The 25,188-nt window shown below is 37.9% G+C and overlaps 1 protein-coding gene across 5 annotated transcripts in view; it reads left to right on the top strand.

The window, feature by feature from the left end:
• The window catches only part of INTS2 (integrator complex subunit 2), a 53,694-nt gene that overhangs the window by 1,888 nt on the left and 26,618 nt on the right, over positions 1 to 25,188 (top strand). For 4 of the 5 annotated variants that reach the window (XM_082605593.1, XM_082605592.1, XM_082605591.1 and 1 more), the window contains exons 3-15: positions 816 to 954; positions 3,786 to 3,888; positions 4,728 to 4,841; positions 5,943 to 6,073; positions 6,322 to 6,495; positions 9,287 to 9,513; positions 11,203 to 11,328; positions 15,442 to 15,513; positions 15,601 to 15,715; positions 18,176 to 18,244; positions 20,824 to 20,958; positions 22,108 to 22,284; positions 23,444 to 23,552. In XM_082605593.1, coding sequence (XP_082461719.1) covers positions 816 to 954; positions 3,786 to 3,888; positions 4,728 to 4,841; positions 5,943 to 6,073; positions 6,322 to 6,495; positions 9,287 to 9,513; positions 11,203 to 11,328; positions 15,442 to 15,513; positions 15,601 to 15,715; positions 18,176 to 18,244; positions 20,824 to 20,958; positions 22,108 to 22,284; positions 23,444 to 23,552 — 1,691 coding nt within the window. The remainder of the gene's footprint in view (positions 1 to 815; positions 955 to 3,785; positions 3,889 to 4,727; positions 4,842 to 5,942; positions 6,074 to 6,321; positions 6,496 to 9,286; positions 9,514 to 11,202; positions 11,329 to 15,441; positions 15,514 to 15,600; positions 15,716 to 18,175; positions 18,245 to 20,823; positions 20,959 to 22,107; positions 22,285 to 23,443; positions 23,553 to 25,188) is intronic. The other variant, XM_082605595.1, reaches the window with a different exon arrangement.

Below are 25,188 nucleotides of genomic sequence, written 5' to 3'. Positions count from 1 at the left end.
ACAGGCTCCAGACGTGCAGGCTCAGCGGCCATGGCTCACGGGCCCAGCCGCTCCGCAGCACGTGGGATCTTCCCGGACCGGGGCACGAACCCGTGTCCCCTGCATCGGCAGGCAGACTCCCAACCACTGCACCACCAGGGAAGCCCTCTAGGGTCTTTTGAATTCCATATTGTAAAATGTTGTGCTGAGAACTTTGGCTTATACACTGTTGTGCTCAGGCTAAACTGATTAGGCCAGTTACTCTCAGTGGGAAGGGGGTAGGGTAAATTCCCCTAGAGCAGAAGGATTTATTGGAATCTCCTGAGAGGCTTTTATTTTTATTTATTTTTATTTCTTTATTTTTTTGGCTCTGCCACACGGAATGCAGGATCTTAGTTCCCCAACCAGGGATCTTAGTTCCCCGACCAGGGATCTTAGTTCCCCAACCAGGGATGGAACCCTCACCCCCTGCAGTGGAAGTGCGGAGTCTTAACCATTGGACCTCCAGGGAAGTCCTGTAGGAGGCTTGTTAAGCTTGTACTGAGCCCCCCAAATTCTGGACATTTGTTTTGTCCTTCCTCCCACATTGTGGATCCAGTAGTGAGCCACTGTTGTTAATGGAAGTGTGTGTTAACTGTCAGTTGTAACGGGGTCTTTACACAGGTTGTGAATCTCTGAAATAGACAAACTAAATATTTCAGAAGTAATACATTCATGAAATATATGAAAAGAATTCGTACATTCTTTTGTAGGTTATGTCTGTAAAAGGTCATTTTTATGCTTTTATTTCTGTGCCAGTGTTCTCATAATTGTTTTACACGTTTGTACTTTATTAGGCATAAACTTGGAGGAGGCAGCGGAGAGAGCATCCTGGTATCACAGCTGCAGCATGGACTGACTTTAGAGTTTGAACACAGTGATTCACCTCGTCGATTGCGTCTTGTGCTTAGTGAACTTTTGGCAATTATGAACAAGGTGCGTCTATTTTTTTTTTTTTTTTTTTTTTTTGCTGTACGCGGGCCTCTCACTGTTGTGGCCTCTCCCGTTGCGGAGCACAGGCTCCGGACGCACAGGCTCAGCGGCCATGGCTCACGGGCCCAGCCGCTCTGCGGCATATGGGATCCTCCCAGACCGGGGCACGAACCTGTATCCCCTGCATCGGCAGGTGGACTCTTAACCACTGCGCCACCAGGGAGGCCCAAGGTGCGTCTATTTTAATCACAGCTCAAAATATGCATGACTTGATGTCTACACATAGAAGGTAGAAACAGGCAAGAAGGCAGGCAGGTTGCATCCTCTCGTACACATGTTTCTATTTGTTGTGTAAGCGTCTTCCTTTCAAAGGCTTGAAAGGATATTAAATGCCTGCTTTTTTTTTTTTTTTTTTTTTTTTTTTTTTGCCGTACGTAGGCCTCTCACCATTGTGGCCTCTCCTGTTACGGAGCACAGGCTCCAGACGCACAGGCTCAGTGGCTATGGCTCACGGGCCTAGCCGCTCCGCAGCATGTGGGATCTTCCCAGACCGGGGCACGAACCCGTGTCCCCTGCATCAGCAGGCGGACTCTCAACCACTGCGCCACCAGGGAAGCCCTAAATGCCTGCTTTTAAAGGCTGTTTCTAATTACTATTTTCTTTAATTTATGCCTATTCTGCATTCTCTATCATAAGGTTTTTTTCTGTATAGAGTCCATTCAACAGCTTCTTGATATTTAGAAAGATATATAGCTCAAGACTTGTATAAATGACAAAATTTGAAAATATCTCTATAGGATATAATTTCTCCCATAAAATGTTGTGAAATATGTATGTGATTCCTAAAATATGTGTGAGATTCCTTTAGATACTGATTGAATTATGTACCTCATACGTAACGGTGACTGGGGAGTATCAAAGCTGAATTGAACGTGGGATATTTGGCTAGCTTCACTCACTAGATGACTGAATTGTTCCTGTATACTAAAGAAGGCTATTCAACCTCTCATCTCAGCAAAATGATAGGTTACTTTCTTTCTTTTATTTAAAATTTTTTCTTTCTTTTTTTTTTTTTTTTTGCGGTACGCGGGCCTCTCACTGTTGTGGCCTCTCCCGTTGCGGAGCACAAGCTCCGGACACGCAGGCCCAGTGGCCATGGCTCACGGGCCCAGCCGCTCCGTGGCATATGGGATCCTCCCGGACCAGGGCATGAACCCGTATCCCCTGCATCGGCAGGTGGACACTCAACCACTGTGCCACCAGGGAGGCCCTAAAAAATTTATTTTATTTTATTTTTATTTATTTATTTTTGGTTGCATTGGGTCTTCGTTGCTGCACAGGCTTTCTCTAGTTGCGGCGAGTGGGGGCTACTTTTCCCTGCGGTGTGTGGGCTTCTCATTGCGGTGGCTTCTCTTGCTGCAGAGCATGGGCTCTAGGCACGTGGGCTCAGTAGTTGTGGCACGCAGGCTTCAGTAGTTGTGGCTCATGGGCTCTAGAGTGCAGGCTCAGTAGTTGTGGTGCACGGGCTTAGTTGCTCTGTGGCATGTGGGATCTTCCCAGAGCAGGTCTCAAACCCATGTCCCCTGCATTGGCAGGTGGATTCTTAACCACTGCACCACCAGGGAAGTCCCTATTTATTTATTTTTATTGAAGATTTGCAATGTTATATTAGATTCAGGTGTACATAGGTTACTTTAGGTCATGGACTTTTGGGTGATAATGGTTAATTGAAACTCTGAATTTTAAATTTGTGAATGTTAGCAGTTACCATACAGAGAACTAAATTGGATCTTCATATTAAGATGTCTTATATAAGATTGGGCCCAGAGTTTGAGAAGCAAATGTTTTTTACTTTGAGAATCTCAAGGTTAGTTAATTTATAATAAATAAAGTTTAGTTTTGTCAATTGTGGACCAAAAAAACCTAAATTCTGTTTCCAAAGAAAATACTGATGGGGGGGGGCGGATTTAGTTAGTTCTAGATAGTTTTTAAGATGTGTTACAAATCTTAATTTTTTTTCTATTACAAAGTTCTTTACTTCAGCTCTTTTCTACTATACTGATAGTCTTTAATTTTTTCTTTTTCTTTTATTTTTGATTTTTCTTATTTTTTTTGGCCACACCATGTGGCTTGCAGGCTCTTAGTTCCCTGACCAGGGATCGAACCTGGGCTGTCAGCAGTGAAAGCACAGAGTCCTTACCACTGAACCGCCAGGGAATTCTTGACAGTCTTTATTTTAACTAATATTTTCCTACATCTTTTTCTTAATACTGTACTTGATGCCTCTAATGAAACAAGTGACCTGCCTCCTCTGAGAGGTTTCCAGTTTTTCAGTTCAGCACCCTTCAGCATATGGGAAATGTAGCAATGAAACTTCTGTAGGAAATTTTCAGAAAAGTTAATTGGTACTTTTGATGACCTAAATTTTTATTCTTTGTTTTTCCCACACTTCATTTAGAACATGAATTTATAGCTGTTATACTGCTTTAAGTTTATAGATTTTTAGCTTTTTTTTGAACTACAACTTATGTAGGTAGCATTCTTAGTTCATTTCTTTGGCTTGTCTTATCTTTAATTCCAGATGCCTCCAAATATTTGTATAGATATAAATTATCAAGACTCATATTGCATGTCTGGAATAATAATGTGACTTGACTAATTGTGGTTAAATTGGTACAAATTCATCCAGTACTGCATATTCTACTATAGTGTATTAATGACTTATTAAGAGACATGGTCTGTAAGCTCAAAAAGTAATTACAAAAATCGTAAGGGGTCTAATTCATTACCTGAAATTAAGAGAGTTCGTCATTTCTTTTTTCTTTTTTTTAAAGGTATCTGAGTCCAGTGGAGAATTTTTTTTCAAGTCATCTGAGCTATTTGAGAGTCCAGTCTATTTGGAGGAAGCTGCAGATGTGCTTTGTATTTTACAAGCAGGTACTATACTGAGTGCTAAGATAAACTTCAGATACAGTTTCTTGTTAAATGATACTGTGTAACTTCTTAACCTGGAGTGTTGTGCTATTTTAAGGTTCACCTAATTCAGAATGTACCTTAAACGTTTAGGTCAAAAATGACTAATAGTAGGACAATGATTAAGTAAATTATATTATTTCCATAGTATAGCGTACTGTGCAGCCATTAAAGTGGTGTATTTGAAGAAATTTAATCATTTTGGAAAATGTTCACAATATGTTAAATGAAAAAAAGCAAGTGGCAAAATGGTCAGTAGAATATAATCCCAGTTTTGTTAAAAGTAATACCCATGGGGGATTAAAATAAAACCTTTCAAATTATTAACTTTGAGTGATGGGATTAGAGCTGATTTTATTTTTATTCTCTGCACTTTTTGTATTTTCTGGGCTCTTTATAATAGGTATGCATGATCAGAATTAAAAGATAGAGGACATAAAAATGCAGAGAAAATTGTCATGAAAGTAACTCTTTTGACCAACACTGTCCACCACAGCGATGGTAGTGTTCTGTGTCATGCTGTCTAGTACAGTAGCCACTAGCCACATGTGGTTATGGAGTACTTGAAATGTGGCTAGTGTGATTGAGGAATGAAACTATTTTTAATTTAATTTAATTTTAATTTAAATAGTCACATGTGGCTACTGGCTATCCTACTGGACTGTTCAGCTCTAGACTATGAAAAGAAAGTACTTTAATTTAATTACTTTTAAATGACAGTGGTGAAATGTCAAAAGATGTTTAATGTATAATTCAATGAAATATCACTCCTTAGTAGTAACACTGATTTTGTTTCCTTATAGAGCTCCCATCCCTGCTTCCTATAGTTGATGTAGCTGAAGCCTTGCTCCATGTTAGAAATGGTGCCTGGTTCTTGTGTCTGTTGGTGGCCAATGTTCCTGATAGTTTTAATGAAGGTAAATGTAATTTTAAAATGGGATATTGAAGAGATTTGCTTGGGCATGTACAGGCCTTTTTTTAAAATAAATTTATTTATTTATTTATTTTTGGCTGCGTTGGGTCTTCTTTACTGTGCACAGGCTTTCTCTAGTTGAGGCAAGTGGGGGCTACTCTTCGTTGTGGTGTGCGGTCTTCTCATTGCAGTGGCTTCTCTTGTTGTGGAGCACGGGCTCTAGGCACGCGGGCTTCAGTAGCTGGGGCATGCAGGCTCAGTAGTTGTGGCTCGCGGGCTCTAGAGTGCAGGCTCAGTAGTTGTGGCACACGGGCTTAGTTGCTCCACGGCATGTGGGATCTTCCGGGACCAGGGCTCGAACCCGTGTCCCCTGCATTGGCAGGCAGATTCTTAACCACTGTGCCACCAGGGAAGCCCTGGGGGGCATAATTTCTAACCTTGTCACTCACTCTTTGTGTGATCTCCATCAAGATGCTTAACTTCTCATTTGAAAAATGGAGGTATTGATAATATTGCCCTTTTGTTTCTAAGAGATTTACCGAATATTACACGATAGGTTTAGGTTAACCTTTCAGCTCTTTAAAGATGTCATTCTGTTGTCTATGGTAATTTTTATCTTTATTCCTCTGTACATGTTCCTTTTTTTCCTCTGGCTACTTTTATTTGTTTATTTTTTTATCCCTTCTGGCTACTTTTAAGATTTTCTCTTTATCATTGGTTTTCAGAGATTTGATTATGATGTGTCTTGGTATGATTTTCTTAGTGTTTATCCTGCTTGGGGTTTATTGAACTTCTGGGTTTATAGTTTTCATCAAGTTTGGAAAAATTTCTTCAAATATATATATTTGTCTTTCATTCTCTTTTTCTGAGACATTACAAGTATGTTTGACTATTTGATGTTCCACAGGTCACAGTTCGTTTTTTTGAGTCTCTTTTCACTCTTGGCTTTATTTTGATCAGTTTCTATTGCTATGTTTTCAAGTTTCCTGATCCTTTTCTTCTGTAGTGTCTAATCTGCATAAATGAGTGATTCTCAAGACTGAAAAAATTGTTTCTGATATCCTACTTACAAAGCTTAAAGTAATAGAGCCTATTAAATCTTCAGTTTGTAGGGGCCTGATCAAAAATGGGGAACGACAAGATGAAGAGAGTCTTGGAGGAAGGCGGAGGACGGATGCCTTACGCTTCTTATGTAAAATGAATCCTTCTCAGGCCCTGAAGGTCCGAGGCATGGTGGTAAGAGATCTTATTATTTTTCTGAGACAAAAGCCTTTATATCAGGACCAGGAACTCTTCTCAAGATGGTTTTAGAATATTATAGAGATTTGGAATTATAGTTATAGACTGGATGTATTACCTTCTTCTCTGGGTTTTTATGTTTTGTGTTATGTCCCCCCCCTAAACTTTAGATGCTTTAGATTCTGGCTCATCCTGGCCCTTTTCCTTATGATACTGAATTCAGTTTGTTTTCTTTGCTCTGTTAGGTGGAAGAATGTCACTTGCCAGGTCTTGGAGTGGCTTTGACCTTGGATCATACTAAAAGTGAAGCTAGTGAAGACGGAGTGAGTGACTTGGTTTGTTTTGTTAGTGGTTTACTTCTTGGAACAAATGCGAAAGTCCGGACTTGGTTTGGAACTTTTATCCGAAATGGACAGCAGGTGAGGGAGAAATACGTGTATAGACCAAGGATCAGGCTATTTTAGTAGTTAGTAAGAGAGGAAGAAACACTTTTAGAATGATGTCATTAAGCCCGTGCTTCTCAAACTTCTTAGTCTCAGGACCTCCTAACATTTAAAATAAATCATTGAGAACTCCAAAGAGCTTTTGTATAGGCTTTTTTTTTTTTTTTTTTTAATTTATTTATTTTTGGCTGTGTTGGGTCTTTGTTGCTGCGCGCAGGCTTTCTCTAGTTGCGGCGAGCAGAGGCTACTCTTCACTGCGGTGTGTGGGCTTCTCATTGCTTTGGCTTCTCTTGCTGCAGAGCACGGGCTCTAGGTGCATGGGCTTCAGTAGTTGTGGCACATGGGCTCAGTAGTTGTGGCTTGCAGGCTCGGTAGTTGTGGTGCACAGGCTTAGTTGTTCCATAGCATGGGGGATCTTCCCAGACCAGGGCTCGAACCCGTGTGCCCTGCATTGGCAGGCGGATTCTTAACCACTGCGCCACCAAGGAAGTCCCTGTATAGGATTTTATCTATTGATATTTACCATACTAGAAATGAAAACTTCAGTTTTTGAAACATTTATTTATAATTCATTTAAAAATAACAATAATAATCTCATTAAATGTGACTATAACATATTTTTTAATGAAAAATAACCATATTTTCCAAAACAAAAATTTACTGAAAAGAGTGGTATCATTGTGCATTTTTTCAAGTCTCTAATGTCTGGCCTTTGGAAAAACTGCGCTGTATACTTGTGGGAAAATGAGTAAAAAAGGTCTATAATGTTAAGGAAATATTTTTGACCTTCTGGACCCCCTAAAGAGTATTGGTAATCTCCAGGTTTCTGGGTCAGCCACGTGAGAACTGCTACGTTAGGTTGCTACATCAGGTCATCAATACAAGTTGTTATTGTAGTCTGTAATTTTAATATGTGTGTGTATATTATTATTATTATTATATTATTGTGGTAAAATATACATAATGTAAAATTTACCATTTGAATCATTTTTAAGTGTACAGCTCAGTGACATTAAGTACATTTACAATGTTGTGCAACCATCATCACTGTTCATTTTGAGAACTTTTTCATCATGCCAAACAGAAACTCTGTACCCATTAAACAATAATTTCCCATTCCTCCTTCCTCCCAGCGCCTGGTAATCTCTTTTCTACTTTCTGTTTCTATGAATTTGCCCATTCTAGGTACCTTGTATAAGTGGTATTTCTCTTTTTGAGTTTGGCTTATTTTCCTTAGCATAATGTTTATTTTATTTTATTTTTGGCTGCGTTGGGTCTTTGTTGCTGTGTGTGGGCTTCCTTTAGTTGCAGCGAGCGGGGGCTACTCTTCATTGTGGTGTGCGGGCTTCTCATTGTGGTGGCTTCTCCTGTCGCAGAGCATGGGCTTTAGGCGCGTGGGCTTCAGTAGTTACAGCGTGTGGGCTTAGTTGCTCCACGGCATGTGGGATCTTTCCGGACCAGGGCTCGAACCCATGTCCCCTGCTTTGGCAGGCGGATTCTTAACCACTGCGCCTCCAGGGAAGTCCCTAGCATTATGTTTTTAAGGTCCATGCATGTTGTAGCATGTGTCAGAATTTCCTTCCTTTCTAAGGCTAATATTTTATTGTATGTATCTACTACATTTATCCATCCATCTATTGATGAATATATATTATATTTTGCAACAGTTTTTAACTTGCAAAATATTGTACTTTTTCAAAAAGCATCTCATGGTAACTCTGTGAATAGAGTCCTGTCCCTACAAAGAAACTAATGCAGAATGGTTTTTAACTTGTTGAGGTTAGTGAGCTTGACAGTAACATGTGTACTGCTTAGACATGTGTACTTCAGTCTATTTTTTAATGCCATAAATTCACCATACTTTCCTGTATCCAAGTTTTACTTTACTTCTGGCCCATTTGAAAACTAATTTTAAACTTTGCTTTTGAAAAGGAAGTGACTATTTCTAGTATTCCTTCTGTGTGTCAGGCACTGTGCTAAGCCCTTGGTATGATCCTCTTGTTTGTAAGTGTTCTTTGTGTGCAATAAACTTTTCTTATTTGACCCTTATATCATTAATAAAACAGGCTTACCATATTTTACTTCGATACACTCTAAAAATAACTAACTTTTGCCTAGTCCTTTACAGTTTAGAACTGCTTTCATATTTATTATCTTTGTTCATTCATCTATATAACAAATATTGAATGCTTGCTGTATGTCAAGCACAATATGTCAGGCCCTGATGAGTAAGAGATGACTGGACGTTATCCCTGCCTGAAGAACTGGGAGGTGGTAGACTTGTAAACTCCTAATTAGAGCACTCCTGGGAGTTAAATATTATTAATAAGATATTCATCTCCTTGTCATTTAAGATAAGGGGTTCAGAGAGGTTAACTTATATGCCTAAAAGTACATAATCAATTAATAGCAGAGCTTTTGTTTCCACCCAAGCCCTTCTGTCTTCACAGTCTGAGCACTTTGTACATATGACTCCACTAGTCATTATGTATTTGAAAGCATCATTTACATGATATTTTACATCTCAAATTGTTATTAATTTAGTATTTTCTGTACAACCAGTCCAAATTAGGGTGAGTAGAGTATTTGTCAAATCCACTGAATTTGCTCGATGGATTAAAATGAGATTCTGCAGTTATGATAGCCTCAGCCTCCTCAAATGGATCAGTTTCAAGTGTTTAAGTGGAGAGCTTTGTTTGAACTTCCTCCTGACTTAGTAAATGCTCCATGCTTTCTTCCTTTTGTGGCCCATATTTTTCTCTTACAGAGAAAAAGAGAGACCAGTAGTTCTGTCCTTTGGCAAATGAGAAGGCAGCTTCTTCTGGAGTTGATGGGCATTCTTCCCACAGTAAGAAGTACCCGCATTGTGGAAGAAGCTGATGTGGAGATGGAGCCCAATGTGTCTGTGTATTCGGGGCTGAAAGAAGAGCATGTTGTGAAAGCCAGTGCACTCTTACGTCTGTACTGTGCTTTGATGGGGATCGCTGGACTCAAGTATTCAATAATTTGATATTTTACCTTTTTGTCCTTTTACTTTCTTGTTTCTAATCCCAAGAAAGTGGGCCACAGGCCTTTTATTCAGAGGATTTGGGCTTTCTACTGGGCTTAGGTAGTGAGCTCGCCTATATCAAGAATGAAGGCCTAAGGCAAACATTCCTAGCTGGGATGTATCCATCTATTTTGGTCTGATTGTAAATAGAATTATGTAAATATGGGAGGAGCGAGAGCAGTTTAAGAAACCTATGACTCTACCACAGCTTGACATGACTATCATGAGTGATCTGTGAGTTATCCTTTACCTAGCCCATGCAGCTAGTTGAAGTAAATGTATTCTGTGTTTCCTTTTACAACTGAGATCATAGATTGTTTAAAATGGATATGATGTGATTATTAAGCACGAGATTTCTTAGTCACTGGACTACATCGTTTTGAATACTGTCCTCAACTGTTATACATATAGTCCTCACTTTGCATGTCTCTGTTAACATGAGTTTCAGTTACCACACTTTAGTTAAATAACACTGCTCCCTCAACAACTAATGTATCAGTTACCATGATACATTAACCAAATTATTGTATAAAGTACAAACTTTGCTGAGAGCTTTTTAAGCCACAAATCACTGTGTAAATAAAAGAGGCACATCATGAGCAGTGACCAATCACATCATTTCTTTTAAAATCTTTCAGTAACTAGTCAATGTACAACTATTACTCAGTTCAGGAACAGACAGCAAAGTGAGTAGTAGTATCATCTCCTTGTCTCTCAGTGCATAAACCCATGTGATATTTTACAGGAGTGGATAACTGAAAGAGGGAATTGGCCAATAAAAATGAAAGTGTAGCAAAGAAGCAAAGTAGTTAACACTGGAAGTGACATTTGAGCCAAACATAAATAGAAGAAATAGCTGACTGTGAGGATGTTGACAGTGCTGCCATTTGAGAGACCCTAGATACGTAGCCAGGTGAACTTAGTGAAGACGAACTTGAGGAAAGTCATTGTGACAAAAAGGATGAAGACCAGAGGACTGATGCTGGCAAAAATCTTCACATTAAAGGGACTCTCAGATATTTCATGACTGGAAGTACAAAGGATAAAATGTTGGAAGCTGATCCAAACTTAGAAGGGGGTGTGATAATTCATCAGGCTTAGAGAAGATGCTCACTCCATATTATAAGTTATTCAATGAGAAGGTGGCAAGGGCTGTTCAAACTACTCTTGATAAATCTTTACAAAGAAAACACTTTAATTCCCAATGTTTCTAATATATCCAGTTATAGAATGCCGTATAAATATTAGTTTTACTATTTAAAAAAATTTCCCTATGCATTGTAACCAACAGAGTTTTTAATGTCCTGACAAAAATTTTAAAAGTCGTGGAACGGTTGTAATTTTCCCCATTGATTATTAAGATCTTGGTGCAGTTTCAGCTTGCATCGTTATTTTTATGGCCCCACACTACTGTGCAAAGTGAGGACTACCTGTATTTGTGTCTGAGGAAAAACACTGGTTGTGAATTCAACAGTTTTGCTTTTGACATCTTAAGCTAGTAAAGATTTTATAAATAGGGAGGTACATTATAAAGCTCAAGATTCGTATCGGAAAGGTTAAGCTGTTGAGGAGTCCCTTCTTCTTCCTTCTCTCAACTGAAAAAAGTAAAACCTAATAATGTATTCCTTTTTTAGACCAACTGAGGAAGAAGCTGAGCAATTACTGCAGTTGATGACAAGCCGTCCTCCTGCCACACCAGCTGGGGTTCGCTTTGTTTCACTTTCCTTCTGTATGCTCCTGGCCTTTTCTACACTTGTCAGGTACCCAACTATATAATTGTACTCTTTTCTCAAGGTCTGCTTTTGTTTATTTATTAAAACACATGTGTAAAATTAATTAGGAGCTTACTACAAAATGTTCTAAGATAGGGACATTGGTATTGTCATTTAATAAAAGGATATCAGTAGTATCTCCTGTATGCCAGTTATTTTAGTTGTCTTTATCAAAGTTTCATGTACCTATTGTTTACAGGAGTCAAAGTAGTTCTTCAAGATTTGAGGCAAATTGTAGTCCTTATTCCCCCCTCTCCCTGTTTCCACTTCCCTAGAGGCAGCTTCTTTCAGTTCCTTCAGCTGATTCTTTTGGTTTTTACTACCACATCTTTATTAACATGTTTGTATTTGCTACATCCTGATTTTTCGTTTTAGGAGTATTTGTTGACTTCCCACTGTGAGAATAAGGAATTAGTTCTCTCTTCTCTCTCTGTCCTCAACATATCTACACATCCTTTCTATCTTCCCATTCTCCCAGTACAGTTATTATTTTGCTTTGACCAATACATAGTTGTTTATGTTACACTATTGGGAGCTCAACCAAGCAGTAGATGATTACTTTTCTTTTGCAAAACTTGTTTCTCCATTAATAATTATCCTGTGTTTTTGTTCTTTGTTTTTCATTTGCTCTGTATTTTATGTGCTTACGTTAATGCAATCTCAAACTCTCTGCCAATCTAAACCTCCTCTCAAGATGTTCAGACTCATTAGATATTCTGCCAGTTTCATTCTCTTGAGGAAATCTCTCCTGGAACATTTTGACCTCCCATCTGAACTGGTTACCTCTGCACCTGGTACACAGCTCTCATCCGGGAATTGCTCTTCACTATTATTTTGGGGACTTGCTTGAGCTGTCCTTTGTTGGGTCTTCTGTTTCCTGCATCTTATGTCTCCATCTTTTTACTTTTTTCTTTGATTTATTTATTTAGTTATTTATTTGGCTGTGCCGGGTCTTAGTTGAGGCACTCGTGATCTTCCTTGTGGCATGCGGTATCTTTAGTTGCAGCATGTGGGATCTTTAGTTGTGGCATGTGAGATCTTTTAGTTGCAGCATGTGGGATCTAGTTCGCTGACCAGGGATTGAACTGGGCCCCCTGCATTGGGAGCATGGAGTCTTAACCACCAGATTACCAGGGATGTCCCTCCATCTTTTTTCATTTGCTCCCTCATTTTGCTTCTTTAGAATGGGTATGTGAGAGGTAAATTATTTTAAGACTGGGTATTTCTGAAAATGTCTTTATTCTGCTTTGACACTTGATTGATAGTTTGATGGGGTATAGAATTCTAAGTTGGAAATAATTCCCTTTGAGAATTTTGAAAGTCTTGCTCTATTGTCTTCTAACTTCCAGTGTTACTGTTGAGAAATCTGATGACATTCTGATTCCTGGTCCTTTTTGTGGCTTGTTCTTTTTAAATAGGGAGTCATGTAGGATTAGCCTTTTGTCCCTAGGGTTTTGAAATTTCTGGATGATATGCTTTTGTATGGGTCTGTTTTGTCTTTCATGTTAGGTTTTTTTTTTTTTTTGGCCACGCCACATGGCTTGTGGGATCTTAGTTCCCCGACCAGGGGTCGAAACCAGGGCCCTGGCAGTGAGAGCTCTGAGTCCTAACCACTGGACCTCCAGGGAATGCCCTCATTCTAGGCATTTAGTTAGCCCTTTTAACCTGGGAACTCAGTGTTCAGTTCTAGGAAATTTTCTTGAACTAATTTGTTGGTAATGTCCACCACATGGGTTTTCTCTGTTTGCAACCTCCTCTTATTTGGATATTGGACTTCCTGAAATTATCATCTTATTTTCTTATTCTTTCTTATTTTCCTTATCTTTGTCTTGTTCTGCATTTTAAAAAACAGCTTTTTTGAAACACAATTTACATACCATAAAATTCACCCATTTTAAAGTGTACAACTTACATTGCCTCCTGAATAAAAAAAAAAGTGTACAATTTAATAGTTTTTAGTATATTTACAAAATCATGCAACCATTACCACAATCTAATTTTAAAACATTTCAGTCACCTCAAAAAGATACTGCCTATACTGCCTTTTAGGATTTGTTCTCAACCTTGTCCTCTAATCCTATTTAGTTTTTAATTTCTAAGAGCTCTTTTTTATTCTGACCGTTTCTTTTTTATACTGTCTACTGCTTCATCGTGGCATGGTTTCTCTGATACTAATCATAATGATTGAAGGGGTTTTATTTGTTCTGTTGCTTTTCTCTAAGTTTCTTTTTTTCTGCCTTTTTTTGTTCTATATTTTTCAAGTGAGAAGCTTTTTTTCAGAGGTTTGGTGATTCTTGATTGTCTGTTCATATTTAAGAGTGGGAAACTAAAAAGCAGGTTAGGACTTCTAGATGCGTAGATGGGAAACTCTTGGGCTTTTCAGAGTCTTAGAGAAGACTGTTGTCTTGCTTGGGGAGTGGAGGCATATAAATAAAGTGAGGGTTAAGGGCTGGGAGGTCTCAGACTGCAGTATAATCATTCACATAATTCTTCTACTTTCAGAAAGGTGCTTTAGATATCCCTGATTGTCTGTCAGTTCAGAGACACCCTCTTTTACCATATCCAGAGAATAGATCTCTAGTCTCCTCTCTACTGGGGGATGGGTATTCATCTAGGTGTGTAGAATGGAGGTGATTTGGAGGTCTATTGCTCATATAGACTGTCTATATTTAGTCCCTGTCTTCATTCTCACTCCCAGAACTGCCTGGAGTTGTCAGTTTCTGAGGCCTTTGGGGATTCTGTGGTATAAGTGGTAGATTGGTTTTCCCACCTGTCAGTTTAGTATTCTGCTTTCTCGGGTCTGCTAAGTCTGCTAAATCAGTTATCACTCAGTTATTGGCTCTGGCTTCCAATATTTTGTGTTGTTGTCCCTCATCATCATCCTATGCATTTATGCCTTTTAAGAAAATCCCTTTAATGTAGTTTGAATTGTGTGTTTCAGGAAGGTATGAAATTAAGTACGTGAAATGAAGTACTTTCTTTTCTCTTTACCTGAAGTAATTTCTTTCTTTTTTTTTTTTTTTTTTTAATTTCTTTCTTTTTTAAAAAATTTATTAAAGTATAGTTGATTTACAATGTTGTGTTAGTTTCTGGTGTATAGTAAAGTGATTCAGTTATATATATATATATATATAAAACCTGAAGTAATTTCTAAGCATTGTCTCTAATCCTCATTACTTCTGTAAGGTGGGTATTTTTATCTTTATATTATACGTAGGAGAGCTAAAGTTCAAAAAGATTATTTAAATTTCTTGTTCAGGGTCACACTAACAGTGATTAGCAGAGATGGGATTCCCACTCAGATCTGGCAGACTCTAAAGGCTGTAATCTTTCTACTACATAACACTGTCTTTTATTAGTGGAATGATTTAGGTGTGGTTGAGAATGACCTTTTTAATTTTCTTAGCTTTGGGTAGCAGGCTTTGTAGTTGCTTTTTGTTTTACCTGTTTACACTGCAATGAAGTAGAAGGAGATCAATGAAAATTACTTTTACAAATCAAAATTATTCCCTTTAAACAAGTCATTCTTGTTGGTGTGTTTTTATAACCATTTTTCATATCTGATGAGCCCCTGGCTGTTTCTTTTTACTTTTTGAATAGTGATCATTTTTTTCTCTGTCATTTTGAGTTCTGCTCAAAATGCTTCTATAAACTAAATTTCATTTTCCAGGTAAAAGATGTTCTGAGTTATTACTGTCCTTGTACTCAGTTTGTGACTTTTTGATGATTAAGTTTTAACACTAGATTTTTTTCTATATGAAATAAGTATCAGCTGTTAGTATGTACAGTTATCCTAACATTTTAATCCCAAAGGACCTTTGTTTTTCCAAGGAATGTGAGGATGTTTACTCTCTCCAACCTTGAAATGCAGTAACTGAGACTTTGAGAGGGTTTGACTATTCATATTCATAGAGAAAAGTAAAGGTTCTCATTCTTCTTCTGTAGAACTGCTTCATATCTCAATAACAATTAATGGCCAATTCAACAAGCCACTATTGTGAGGAAAAAATAATTTCTACCAAAAATAATTCCAGAATGATTTTTTATTCTTATGCCAGTATATCTGACTTAAACCAGTGACTTCTGATTTGTTTTATATAGTACGCCTGAACAGGAGCAGCTAATGGTAGTGTGGCTAAGTTGGATGATAAAAGAAGAAGCTTATTTTGAGAGGTAAGATGACTTTTTGTTTCAGTTAGCTGAGTAAGTTTTTCTTACCCCTTTCTTTGGAAATTCATATTTTCTTTTCTGTTTCAACAGTACTTCAGGCGTCTCTGCTTCTTTTGGGGAGATGTTATTATTGGTTGCTATGTACTTTCATAGCAACCAACTTAGTGCTATCATTGACTTGGTCTGTTCTACTTTGGGGATGAAGGTAATTTCCTTTTATCTTCTTTCTAAAGATGGTGTTTCTAAGCTGGACATTTTCTTATAATGTTAAGTAAATAGATTGTTTTCATTTTGAAATAATTTTAGTTGTTTAATAGTTTGAAACTATCAAGAGCTCTTAGAAAAAAATACATTATGAAAACACTATTCACAAGAATAATAGATGTTCTATGTAGAAAGCTTAGAAAACACAATAAAGAAGGGAAAGATATAATTCCATGTTCAGAGATATCAGGTGCGGTTAATAGTCTGGTATCTGTTCTTTCTTTAAATTGATATACATATTTTGTAATTTTAATGAACTTACCAATACATGATAAGCACTTCCTCATATCCATAAATATTCTAATAGAATATAATTTATTTTATTTTATTTTTTTTGCGGTACGCGGGCCTCTCACTGCTGTGGCCTCTCCCGTTGCGGAGCACAGTCTCCGGACGCACAGGCTCAGCGGCCATGGCTCACAGGCCCAGCCACTCTGCGGCATGTGGGATCTTCCTGGACCGGGGCACGAACCACTGCGCCACCAGGGAAGCCCTAATTTTTAATGGCTGCATTGTAGTTCATCTTATGGACCGATCATGATATCCTTAATGGATCTTTTCTTATTTGCCATATAGATTTTCCAGTTTTTGAATAATGCTCAGATGAATATCCTTATGTATGTAAATATACACATAGGCACTCATACATGCATATCTTCAAACACTTTTTGGATTATTAGGATGAAGTTCTAGAAAGCAGTACTAAGTAAAAGTATGGTGATGTTAAGCTGTTTCATGTGTATTGCCATATTATCTTCTAGAGAGATTATACCAGTTTAACTGTTCTCATTAATGAATGAGAGTGCCTATTTTCCTAAACTCTCACCATCACTGGGCATTACCATTCTTTTTACTCTTTGCAAATATGGTGAAAAATCATCTTACTTATTTTGCATTTCTTTGATTACTAGTGAAACTATGGTTATTATTATTATTATTATTATTTTTTTTTTTTTTTTTTTTTTTTTTTTTTTTTCCTTTTTGCGGTATGCGGGCCTCTCACTGTTGTGGCCTCTCCCGTTGCGGAGCACAGGCTCCGGATGCGCAGGCCCAGCGGCCATGGCTCACGGGCCCAGCCGCTCCGCGGCATATGGGATCCTCCCAGACCGGGGCACGAACCCGTATCCCCTGCATCGGCAGGCGGACTCTCAACCACTGCGCCACCAGGGAGGCCCTATTATTTTTTATAGTTACAGTTTATATAGAGGTTTTTTTAGGTAGTTTTAAAAAATCTATGTGTTTTAGCTGGTTTATTTCTTTTGTGAAAGGCTTATTGATGTCCCAGTTTTTCTATAGGGATTTTTATTGACTTATTTTTCCTTTTACTGATTCAGAGGGGCTCTTTATATGTAAATGATATGCTGTTATGCCTTATATAGCATATTGGGTTGGCCAAAAAGTTCCTTCGGGTTTTTCTATAACATCTTATGGAAAAACCCAAAGGAACTTTTTGGCCAACCCAATATTTCATTGATTTCAAGACATATTTTACCCAATATTGAAACTGGGATTCATTTTACAGTCGATGTGTAATGTTAATGTGGTAGTGTTTCACCTCTTTTTTCTTGAAAAGCTACTATTAAATCTGTGGTGCATCTTATAATCCTTATTACCTTTAAAAGTGGAGAAATGGGCCTCCCTGGTGGCGCAGTGGTTGAGAGTCCGCCTGCCGATGCAGGGGATACGGGTTCGTGCCCCGGTCTGGGAGGATCCCATATGCCGCGGAGCGGCTGGGCCCGTGAGCCATGGCCGCTGGGCCTGCGCATCCGGAGCCTGTGCTCCGCAACGGGAGAGGCCACAACAGTGAGAGGCCCGCATACCACAAAAAAAAAAAAAAAAAAAAAAAAAAAAAAGTGGAGAAGTACAATATAATATGCCGCAGTTGATTTTTCCCAGTTTTTTTTGCCATGTGAAAATTATTATTTTCTATGTGTGCAATATATTAAGTATTTCTTTTGTGGTTCTTACTTTGTTTTTCTGCTTAGAAATGTTTTTCTTTCCTTAGGTTTATAGAAACGGTCACCTATATTTTCTTCTAGTGTTTTTGCGGCCTCATGTTTTAAAGTTAAATTTTTAATACATTTGGAGTTGATTTTGGGTATGGTGTTATAGGTATTATCCAGAAAGATAGCTATCCTACCTCCATTTATTGAATAACCCACTTCTTCCCACTGACTTGAAATGCCAATAATGGTATATTTACTAAGTACTTTTATATGTTGGTTCAATTTCTGAGGAAAATCACACTTTAATGTTGGGTTTGAGAAGCTACTTCTGAAATAGAGTATTTGAACATTAATTTTATATATCACAGTCATTTTAGATAATAAATTTACCAGAGAAAATTGTGCTTTATATATTTTATTTTCACATGCTGTTGAAATTCTTTTGGTTGTTTTAGATTGTAATTAAGCCAAGCTCTTTGAGCAGGATGAAGACTATCTTCACACAGGAAATTTTTACTGAGCAGGTACTTCTTTTAACTTTATTCTTAGGTACTTTTTAAACTTTCTTTTACAACATTCTTTGGGGAAAAACCTGTATGTTTCAGTTTAGGAGCATTATATAGTTTTTAAATTCCTTTTTAGTTTCCAGTGATGATTTATTTAATCTTAGAAACTTCTGTAAAGAAAAATCCTATTTAAAGTTTACTTTTAAAGCTATTTGCTACATACAAAAGCATGTAATAAATAAATTTACATATTTTGGAGACTTTGAATAGATACTTAAGAATATAGTCTTAGATATTGATGGTAGGGATCTCACATAGGGTAATCAACTGGTATTGTCAGGAGAAAAATAACATAGAAACCTATTTAAACCTTTTCAGCTGTGAGGTGCATGTCTAACTAGATGATAAGCTAGAGTCTAAATTCCTTATTCTAGTATTTACCTGTTCTTACTTAGTTTCAGCACTTTTGTCCATGGGTAATCCTAATGATATTTTATTTTTCCAGTGATGGAGACTATTCTTTTTTTCTTTTTTTAAAATTGAATTATAGGTGATTTACAATATTGTGTTAGTTTTAGATATACAGCAAAGTGATATGGTTATACATATATATGTGTATATATCTATATTTTTTTTTATTCTTTTCCATTATAGTACATTACAATATATTGAATACAGTTTTCTGTGCTATACAGTAAATCCTTATTGTTTATCTGTTTTATATATGATACTGTGCATCTGTTAATCCTATACTCTCAATTTATCCCTCCCTGTCCTTCCCCTTTGGTAATCATAAGTTTGTTTTCTATGTCTATGAGTCTGTTTCTATTTTGTAAATAAGTTCATTTGTACTGTTTTTCAGATTCCACATATAAGTGATATCATACAATATTTTTCTTTCTCTAATTTACTTCACTTAGTATGATAATCTCTAGGTCATTCCATGTTGATAAAAATGGCATTATTTCATTCTTTTTATGGCTGAGTAATATTCCATCACACACACACACACACACACACACACACACACACACACACACCCCATTCATCTGTTAATGGACACTTAGGTCACTTTCACGTCTTGGCTATTGTAAATAGTGTTGCCATGAACATTGGGGTGCGTGTATCTTTTTGAATTAGAGTTTTTGTCTTTGACGGAGACTATGCTAAAATTTAAAATTAATTCCTGGGACTTCCTTGGTGGCGTGGTGGTTAAGAATCCGCCTGCCAGGGCCTCCCTGGTGGCGCAGTGGTTGAGAGTCCGCCTGCCGATGCAGGGGATACGGGTTCGTGCCCCGGTCTGGGAGGATCCCATATGCCGCGGAGCGGCTGGGCCCGTGAGCCATGGCCGCTGAGCCTGCGCATCCGGAGCCTGTGCTCCGCAACGGGAGAGGCCACAACAGTGAGAGGCCCGCGTACGAAAAAAAAAAAAAAAAAAGAATCCGCCTGCCAATGCAGGGGACACGGGTTCGATCCCTGTTGCAGGAAGATCCCACGTGCTGCAGAGCAACTAAGCCCATGCACCACAGCTTTTGAGCCTGTGCTCTGGAGCTGCAAGATACAACTACTGAAGCCTGCGTGCCTAGAGCCCCTGCTCTGCAATAAGAGAAGCCACTGCAGTGAGAAGCCCATGCACTGCAACGAAGACCCAACGCAGCCAAAAATAAATAAATAATTTAATTAATTAAAAAACATAAAATAAAATTAGTTCCCAGGTTCATTTATCAATTTAAATCTCATAATACAAAAATATGTATATCTTAAAAAATGAAATATTTGAAAGTACTCATAGATCTGTAATTCTTGCTTCTTTTAGGTTAATTAATATTCTTGGGAATTCCCTGGCAGTCCAGTGGTTATGTCTCCACCTTTTCACTGCCAAGGGCGTGGGTTCAATCCCTGGTCAGGGAACTAAGATCATGCAAGCTGTGCGGCACAGCAAAAAAAAAAAAATTCTCATTCCTGTACCAAACTCTGCCTTCTCCCCTCAATGCACATATACTCCCACATAACAGTCACACATAGGATGTAGGAGACTCATAAGTTATTTTTCATGTGTTTAGTTTGAACTAACTGGAAGACACCTTTGGGGAGGGTCTCTGAAAGACAGTTAGTGGTCTGTGCATGACACAATGCGAATAACAATAAAAATTCCTATTTATATTTATGGGATACTTTATAAGTCACATATATTTTTCCAAAGAAATTTATTTCCCTCTCGCAAAAACCTTTTGAAGCAAGTAAGACAATATTGTCTCGTTTTGTAGATGTGAAAATAGACTCAGAAGATAAAATGACTTAGCTAAAGTCATTGAGCCCAGATTTTATGTATTGTTTAATCTTGCTCTAACCCCCATCAACATGTCTGTGTTGAAAAGCACATTTTAAAATGTGGAGAACTTTACAAACACCTACATGTACGATGCTACCTCGTCACTCAAAAAGAACTACGTCACGGAATAATTGGGTTTTATCATTCCTTCCTGAGGACCACATTTGTATTGAGTTTTGACAGTCTACCTGGCTAATCCTCCCTCTTTCAGAATAATTTTATATTTGGTTCTGTCATATGTATTAATACTATGTTTCCCTTTTAGGTTGTCACAGCTCACGCAGTTCGTGTCCCTGTCACCAGCAACCTGAGTGCCAACATTACTGGATTTTTGCCTATTCATTGTATTTACCAGCTTCTGAGGAGTCGTTCCTTTACAAAGCACAAAGTATCAATAAAAGTATGACCTTACATTTATATTTCAAGCGACAACCTAAGTTAATGCTTTCTTCCCAGTTCCCTTTCAGTCTGTAGACCTTTACTGTGGGTTTCGTGTGTGAAGTGTGTCTAGTTACTAGTCGTTTATATAGTTAGAGTAATTAGGCTCTCAATTTCAGATTTTTAAAACAGTATAACTGTTCAGTTATTTACAAAATGTACACTAGTACCTTTTAAATTCTCAGTAATATCGTTTAGCTATTTCATTAAACCTTAGTAAAAATTGCCCTTTTCTGTACTTGGTTTTGTTCACCAAACTGAGAAAGTTGCTGGTTAGCCGTGACCAGTATTTGTACATTTGTCACAAGGACATCTAACATCTAACTTGAAAATATTTTTGATATATTTTCAATTTGTTATGTAGTTGGCTATACCAAACAGTTAAAAGGTCCTCTAAAGAAAAGGCTGAACCCCAGGAGGTAAAAGGAATCTGTTTGGACCATTTCTAAGAGGCAATTTTTTTATAAAGAACCATGAACAATATATACATTGATATATCACACTTAATTATCCTTGTTATCATGATCTAGTGAAGTTATTTTCCATCTTGATTGTATCTTCTGCTTCTTTATATTTTTAGCAATATAATAGATAAGAATTAAGAGTCCAAATGCACACCCAGCATTTTTTCTTGGCCTCTATTTGTGTAGATAGTTAATCTCCCATAAGTGGTTGTCAAAGTCACTTTCTTAATCTGTCTGAGGGTTTGTTGTGAAGAGCTGTCCCTCTCCCTAAATTTCTTTCTGTTGTGGGGTCTTCTACAGCAACACATATGGTGCTCTAAATACTGATATAGAAGGGACTTAACGGTGTTTTTCCCACTACTTGAAAACTAATAGATTAAAAACCCAAAGTCCAAACTCAAAACTCAAACTCATCATTTTAGATTTATCTTCCACGTCACGGTATTCTCAATTTTAGGGTATAAAAGTATTTCCTATTTTTAAATCAAAGACAACTGTGAAACTGGATAATATATTTAATAACTGCTAAAGGTTAATAGTGAGTTTCACTGATTCCTAAATCATGTAAAATTATATGTGCTTTTAAACTTTTGCTTGCTTTTTCTTATTGCCATAATTGACTTGGTGCCTGCAACCTTCTTTTTTAGGACTGGATTTATAGACAGCTCTGTGAAACCTCCACTCCACTCCATCCTCAACTACTTCCTCTGATTGACGTGTACATAAATTCTATACTTACTCCTGCATCTAAATCTAATCCAGAAGCCACAAATCAGCCAGTCACAGAACAGGAGATACTCAATATTTTCCAAGGAGTCATTGGGGTAAAATAGTGGCTTTTCTACATTTATTAGCTTATTTTTCTTTTATTCTTCAGGCTGACTCCATGTTTTTTCCCTGATTATTAGAGGAGAACAACTTCTAGGTGGTTCTGAATTTAAGATGGTATTCAGTTTTTTTAGATCACTTATAAATATTAAAAGAATGGTATTAGTTCCAAGTAGTTTGTTGAATAGATACTTTTTGAGGAATTCTTTCAAGAGCTCCATTTTCCTTTTTTTTTTTTTTTTTTTTTTTGGCCGCGCTGTGCCCCTTGCATTAGGAGTATGGAGTCTTAACAACTGGACCTCCAGGGAAGTCCCAAGAGCTCCGTTTTAAAGCTTAAGGAGTGCTGTGGAAGTTGTGTGTTTACCAGCAGACTACATGACATTTCAACACATTCAACCAGTTTTGTTTAGTTTCCTGGGGATCTAAGATCTACCTAGATTATTAATGGAAAACTTGAAGAAAATCTTTTTTCTCCAAATATACTTAACTGTCCAATATCATTTTTAGGAATTATTTTCTTCATGGTAATTTCAGATAATACTTGAGACGCCAGTAAAGCTTTTTGAGAAGCAGCCTGATGGGGCTGCTGTTGCCTTTTTTTTCCTATCTTCTTTTTTTTTTTAAAAAACAGTAACTTTTTAAAAAATTTATTTATTTTTGGCTGCGTTGGGTCTTTGTTGCTGCGCGTGGGCTTTCTCTAGTTGCGGTGAGCGGGGGCTACTCTTCGTTGCGGTGCATGGGCTTTTCATTGTGGTGGCTTCTCTTGTTGCTGAGCACAGGCTCTAGGGCGTGCGGGCTCAGTAGTTGTGGCGCACGGGCTTAGTTGCACTGTGGCATGTGGGATCGTCCCGGACCAGGGCTCGAACCCATGTCTCCTGCATTAGCAGGCGGATTCTTAACTACCGCGCCACCAGGGAAGCCCCTTCCTATCTTAAAAACTGTTAAGCATGTTGCTTTTCATCTCCCAAGCCATCTCAAATTTAACTTAGACTTCAAGTTGTCTCTTTGAGTTTAATGAGAACACAGCAACACTTCTCCCAACTTGTTCGAGCTTGGGAGCAGCAACACTTAATAATCTATTTTGAATGCTTTTGCTATCAAAAAGCACTCATGAAATGTAACAGTATTTTAAAGTATTTATAATATTACCTCCAGGGTGACAACATCCGCCTTAATCAGCGTTTCAGTATCACAGCACAGCTTTTGGTGCTTTATTATACACTGTCTTACGAAGAAGCTCTCCTAGCAAACACAAAGACTTTAGGTAAGTTGTGCATAGGCGAATGTTTCTAGTGATAGTTCATCTTATTTGCTTATATTTTGTTACTTTCTAGGCTGCTGTATGAGAAAATAAGGTCAAATATTCTAACAAGCTCCAGCTTCATTCTACAGTCTTTGCAATGGAGGCATTGTGTACTCTGAAGCATAAATACATGTATGTCTGGGCATATAACCACCTCTTAAGGCTCAGTGCTGCTTTTAGCAGGCTGAATTAATGGATAACTGAATTGTCTGTATTTTAACAATTTTAGTGACCTTACTAACTAAATGTAAATTAAGAGATAAACCTAAAGGAACTGCAACTGAAATATTTTTACTTGATTTCAATCTGTGCCCTCTTCTTCCCTCCATTAGTGTGAAGGGTAACAGTCTAATCAAAGCAATAGAAAAAAACCAACAGTAGGTTTTCCTTTGCCATTGAAATGATCACTGAACTAGGCTTTCAGACTTAGCTATTTCATATAATATCAGAAGGTTAGATTTAGCATAAATGATATCAGTATAAAGTAGTATGTTTTCCTCTATTTGAAAAAGAATATTCACCTGTATTTTAGGCTTGTTAAATGTATTTAGTTCCATATTTGAAACAAAAAGAGTGTCATTAAAAAGTTGTAGGCTGGGCTTCCCTGGTGGCGCAGTGGTTGAGAGTCCGCCTGCCGATGCAGGGGACATGGGTTCGTGCCCCGGTCCGGGAAGATCCCACATGCTGCGGAGCAGCTGGGCCCGTGAGCCATGGCTGCTGAGCCTGCGCGTCCGGAGCCTGTGCTCCGCAACGGGAGAGGCCACAACAGTGAGAGGCCCGCGTACAGCAAAAAAAAAAAAAAAAAAGTCGTAGGCATTGAGTATATAATGCAGGGAGAATTCTTTTAAGGGAGGTTAATTTGTCATAGCTGAGTGGTTTTACTGTTTGAAAGCTATAAATTAGAGTTACTCTTCAGTGTGTGGCAGATCAGTTTCTTTTCTTTTTCCGAAGTGTTGTAAGTATTCTGTGCATTTCTCGGCTGCTTTCTTTTCTGACTGCAGGTGTTAGGGTTGTACAGATGATATACCACAACTGCAATTATAGTCTTTGTCATATCAGGGACAAGATGGGCTAATAGTAAGCATTAGGGAATAGTCTCCCACTTTTATCCACATGTAATGAATTCTGTTAAGGAATATGACACTTGGGATTTAATGGATGGTAGGGGAATGAGTTACAAGCAGGTATTCTGGGGAGAACTCAGACCATTAATACTGTAGCAGGGGACCAAGATACACCCTTAGTTTTTGTTTAAATTAATGTCTAGCCAAAAAAAATCTTAATACAGAAAAGAGAAGTACAGAGACTAGTGTAGCCAACTTTTGTGTATATACCATGCAGAATTAACAGGTCACTCAGAATTTTTTGGACTGGAAGAACCTTTAAAGATTACGTATCCCAGTCCCCAATGACATGCTCAGTTCAACCCTGGTTCGTGTGAAGCTGCTGTTCCTTATGCAGGAGTCTGATGGATCTTAATTGGAAAGTTAAGGATTTTAGGTTAGGAGTACAACCCAGCCTGGATTCAGTCTTGGAAAAGGAACTGGGAGATTAGAGGAAAGTTGTTAGGTTTTTCTAAGATTCTAGGCAAAAGATG

The sequence above is a fragment of the Mesoplodon mirus genome (assembly GCF_964341445.2).
Source record: "Mesoplodon mirus genome assembly, chromosome: 18".
Classification (NCBI taxonomy): domain Eukaryota; kingdom Metazoa; phylum Chordata; class Mammalia; order Artiodactyla; family Ziphiidae; genus Mesoplodon; species Mesoplodon mirus.
The sequence above is the reverse complement of the archived record's forward strand: the minus strand, read 5'-3'. Positions and strand labels throughout refer to the sequence as shown.